This window comes from Galeopterus variegatus, unplaced genomic scaffold, assembly GCF_000696425.1.
Source record: "Galeopterus variegatus unplaced genomic scaffold, G_variegatus-3.0.2 Scaffold5658, whole genome shotgun sequence".
Classification (NCBI taxonomy): Eukaryota; Metazoa; Chordata; class Mammalia; order Dermoptera; family Cynocephalidae; genus Galeopterus; species Galeopterus variegatus.
This window is the reverse complement of record NW_007731769.1, coordinates 107314-112424: the sequence shown is the minus strand read 5'-3', so window position 1 is coordinate 112424 and position 5111 is coordinate 107314. Positions and strand designations below refer to the sequence as shown.

Sequence of the window (5111 nt, the reverse complement as noted above, 5' to 3'; positions counted from 1 at the left end):
ACTTGGTAAATCCGGGTAAATAGTTCTTTGTAATATTCTTGCCACTTTTCTGTATGTTTGGAATTTTTTTCAAAATAAAAAATTTAAGAAAACCTCCAACAGTTAATGATCCCTGGGGTATTAAGTCCAGGCAACATGCCTGACTTGCCCAAAGTTACACAGAACATGGATCTTTGGTCCAAAGCTCTGATAACACCTTGAAGTGGCCTTTTCTTAAGGATTTTAAAATTTCTTTAAAACTTATGATAAATTAATGTGTGGATATTTTTTATATTTTTAAAGTAATCTGTTACATGCAAATTTTTCCATTAAAAACTAAATTTTTTTTTTTGTTTCTTTTTTGACTTTAGCATTGCAAAGTTTTGTTAGCTTGTGAATTCAGAGCTGCTTAGAAGAGCTGGCAGTCATTTGACCTGGCAATGTATTAGGAGGCAGAGGGAATTTAACCTGGACCAAAAACCTTAAAAAAAGTGGGCCACCGAGTTGATAAATTACACTTACATAACACTGTATTAGTCAGGGTTCTGTAGAGAGACAGAACCAATAGGATATGTTTATAAATATATGAGAGGGGATTTACTGAGGAATTGGCTCATGCAATTGTGAAGAGGAGTCCCATGATGGGCCATCTGAAAACCATATGCTGGTAATGTGGCCCAGTCCAAGTCCAAAGGCCTCAAAACCACAGAAGCTGATGGTGTCCCTGGTGAAAGTCCTGGAACCCAAAAGCTGAAGTCTCAAGCTCTGATGTCCACGAACAGGAGAGAAGAGTATATCCCAGCTCCAGCAGATCTTCATTTTTTGTTTTCTGGGTCCTCAGAGGAGTGGATGTTTCTTGTCCATAGTAAGGTGGATCTTTCCCACCCAGTCCACTCCAGGTTGTCATGCTAATCTCTTCTAGAAACACCCTCATGGACACACCTAAAAAAGATAGCTTTACCAGGTTTCCTGGTATTCCTTAATCTAATCAAGTTGACACCTAGAATTAACCTTGACAAACACTAATAAAGATCAGGTTATTATTCTACAGCAGGGTTTCTCAACATTGGCTTAACTAACATTTGGGGCCTGATAATCCTTTGTGTGTAGGGGGCTGTTCTGGGCATAGTAGGATATTTAGCAACATCCCTGGCCTCTACCCACTAAGATGCCAGTGGCAGGGCAGCTCTCTCCAAACCAACCACCGAAATGCCTCCAGAAATTGCCAAATGTCTCCATGGAGGGCAAAATTACCCCAATTGAGAAGCACTGTTCTAAAGTCAGTGTTATAGAAAAGTCAAAAGCAAACAGAAGAGGTTATATGTACACATACACACATCTATATAAGAAATTTTAAGAGACTAAGGGTTTTTTCAATTGGTATATCCCAGACTTTGTGCTGTGTACATGTGTGCGTATTTTAATCTTCCTGTGTATTTTTCAGACTCATCAATTAAATCAATCCAATATTCTATTTCACCCACATTTTACAGAATTAATTTACATCCATTTTGGAATTAACATACTACTGGCATCTAATGGTTTTAACCAATTTATCTCAGCCCTGATATGCTGGCCAGATTCTAAGCCTGAATGTCAAAGATACTTAAGTAATAGGTTAAAATAGTCAACACAGTGGGTTAACAGCAAATCAAAATAATTTTAACAAATTCTAGTTCTTCAAGTAGGAGTAGTACGTAGCTTCTGAAACACTGAGAATGTGCATTTCCAAGGTTTGAATGTACCATATACTGCTATGGTACTATGGCTGTAACTTTTGAAACTACCGATTTTGTGTAGACATGCACTTAGCCACAAGATAATTAAATTTATAAAGAGGGCTAGGCGGTGTAAAGTGAAATAAATAAATAACAGGACCCTCAGAGAAGCAGAAGCACTTTCATATTGTTCTAGCATCTAATGACATCTAATTTAAAGGTATCAATTAAATGGACAGTCAGTTAACTCATAACATTAGGTATCCATTTCTGTGCTGGAGGCAAGGAAAAACTTTCTCCTCTACCCATTTTAGGTTCTTTGCCTGAGGCTCTGTAAATTACATTGGCAAAAAACAGACCAACAAGAGAAAAATAAACAGAAGTTTATGAGCATGTGTATTATGCATACACATGGGAACATTCAGTGATGAGTAACTCAAAGGGGTTGCAGAACTTGGGCTTATACAGCATCTTAACAAAAGAACAACACATTTTTGGAGACAAAGGAAAAGAACTTCTACGGCAGCAAGCTGTGGGAAATTAAACACATGACAGAACCAACAGAAGGTAAGGACTGCTTAGTGCTGTCTCTGGACTGATGGGGTCTAGAGTTGCTGCTGGTGATTAACTCTGTCCCTCCTGGTAGAGAGGAAAGGTGGGGCACCTTTACAAATTCGTGTCCTGTTTTTAGGCAAAGGGGGAGGGCAGAGAATTTTTCTTATATTGGCTTCTTCTCAAGTGCCTTCAGCTCAAAATAATACTCATGTCAAAGCAGCATCTTTTGGGGTGACATATTCTGGTGTCATATAATGAGCAAATAATGAAAAATGAAGAAACGACCCTCTCTGCCTGTTGTCCTGCTGCATAGTGCCCCCTAGTGGCTTTGGCTTTGAGTCTGTCTTTGGGAAGGTAGAATGACCTTTCTTATCTCTTGCATTACACATCTCCTTCATTCAACCATTTTTCTATTTAATTATATTCTATTTAATTAAATTACATTCTATAAATACTGGAAAGAAGCAAAATATCATGGAAATAGCATAATATGGGAACCAAATAGGTTCATCTTAGCTGCTAGCTGTATGACTATGGGCATACGTACCTAATTTTTCTGAGCATTAGTTGTCTCAACTGTAAATGGTTAGTGAAAAAAAATCAACTTGCTCAGGGTATCATGAAGAAAATGAAATTAGGCTGTATATTCAAAACCTCTAATAATAGTTAATATTTTTATTGTGCTTTCTATGTTTCAGATGTTAAACAGTATCTAGCAGTCTATCTAACCATACATATTCACATACACACATGCAGATTTTTATGCCCATTTAAAACTGGGAGAGTGAGGCACAGAGAGTTTAGGTAACTTGCTACAGCAACATAACTACTAAGTGGATAAGTACCCATGCAATGTGGCTCTAAAGTCCATGCTTTTAACCACTGCACACATTCTGGTATCAATAAGTCCTTGTTGAAATAATGAACTACATAATTTCAATAAGTTGTGATAAATATTCTCACAGAGGAAACGTGTGGAGTTCATCTCTTTTCACGGAATGCTACTATATTTTGCACAATTTACGAAACAATTAAGGAAACTAATAGGCCATGGAGAACCTTATTCATCTCTAGCTCTAAACTATCCTTATCCTTACAAGAACGAAATGGCTGACCTCAAGTGAAAAAGCATTAATATTACCGAGTATAGACTGAAAGACTATCTCCATGATTGAAGATACATTGAAAAATTTTAATAGTAAAGAATGTGACATTACATGCAAGTAGAAAGTCAGAAGGCATTTTCCCTGTTCTATCCTCCTGAATTTATTCTTATCAGAATCTAGTTATTTAAAGGCTTTAAGTTACTGAAACATAACTGTGATGGTTAATTTTATGTGTCAACTTGACTGGGCCACGGAGTGTCCAGATATTTGGTCAAACATTATCCTGGATATGTATGTGGGGTGTTTGGGATGAGATTAACATTTAAATTGGTAGTCTGACTAAAGCAGATTGCCCTCCCTAGTGTGGGTGGACCTCATCCAATCAGTTGAAGGCCTGAATTTTAAAAAACTGACCTTCCCTGAGTAAGAGAATTCTTCCTGCCTTTTGGCTTTTAGATGGACATCAGCTTTTTTCTTGCCTTTGGACCCTTATGACCTCACTTACTCTTTATTACTCCCTTACAGGGCTCATCTCCAAATACAGTCACTCTGGATGTAAAGGCTTCAACACATGAATTTAGGGGGCCACAAATATTCAGGCCATAACACCATGCCTAGTCCCTTCTTGGCCGACTGGATGCTTCCCTCCCCGAGGACCTCATTCCGAGTCCTCACATTCTGTTGTAAAAGTTTGTTATAAGGTTGAATCTCTGAACCATCAGCTCCTTGACTGTGGGAACTAGACCTTATCTCTGTCTCCTCACCACCTAACTTAGGGCTTAGAACACAATAGGTGTTCAATTTAAACTGTTGAATAAATGGATTTCGAACTGTCTTCTGGATGTCCAAACCTAGATATTCAGGTGACACTTCAGATCCTTCATTGCCCAAACGAATGCATCCTTTTAAAAAAAAAGTTTGTCGTTTTTTAACGCATTATCTGCACCTGACCCAGCTCCTCCTGATTTCTACTTCTGTCAATGATGCTAACGTTCTCATTTCCCAATGGATCAAGCTTTCCAACCTCCAGACACCTTTCTCCCCTCCCTAGAGCAGTTCTCTTTTTATCTTTCCCTTCTTTAAAGTCTACATATTCCATGGGCCTCCTATTTTTTCCAGATCTATTGATCCCCATTTCCTCTCATGAGCCTAAATTCTAATCAGATTAGATCCCATGTTGGCAAACACTTTCCAGCTCCTTTTTTCACTCAATGTTACCCTTTGTTTGGAATAACCTTTCTTCTTCCTTGTCAGTCTCATTTACTCTCCTCGTTAATGCCAAATCTCAAAAGCTAACTTCTTAACGAATCCTTTCCTAATCTCAAGAGATAGGTGTGATCTTCAACAAACATCTCATCTTACACTATTAAAGCGCTGAGGCAGGTCAGTCCTTCACCGCTAAGACGACTGAGGCTCCGAGTTAAGGAAAGACGCGTCCTCGGATGCCGGCGTCCCGGGAGGACAGCAGCGCTGCGGCGCGGGCGCCTTCACTGCAGGAGAAGGCGGGTTCCACGACCTGTGCCGAGGCCGCTTCTCCCCGGCCCGCCCTGCCCCGTTCCCGCACGCCCGCGGCCGCCGGGAGCTCGAGGCCGGCGGCTCCTCCGTCTGGTCGGCACGGTTCTACCCGTAACACAGCTATGCTCACAACGGAACCTCGGCCGCCACATACCACAGCGGCCGGCGGCGCGGAGCCCCGGAGCCGCGGAGCCCCGGAACCCCGGAACCTCGGAGCCTCGGAGCCCCGCCCGCGCCA

The 5111-nt window shown here is 40.6% G+C and overlaps 1 protein-coding gene across 1 annotated transcript in view; it reads left to right on the top strand.

Annotated features, from left to right (window-relative positions):
• The first annotated feature begins 4800 nt into the window (after positions 1 to 4800).
• FGFR1OP (FGFR1 oncogene partner) overlaps positions 4801 to 5111 on the top strand; it is a 40456-nt gene continuing 40145 nt past the window's right edge. Inside the window, exon 1 of the mRNA XM_008589799.1 lies at positions 4801 to 5088. Within this exon, the coding sequence (XP_008588021.1) occupies positions 4801 to 5088 (288 nt within the window). The remainder of the gene's footprint in view (positions 5089 to 5111) is intronic.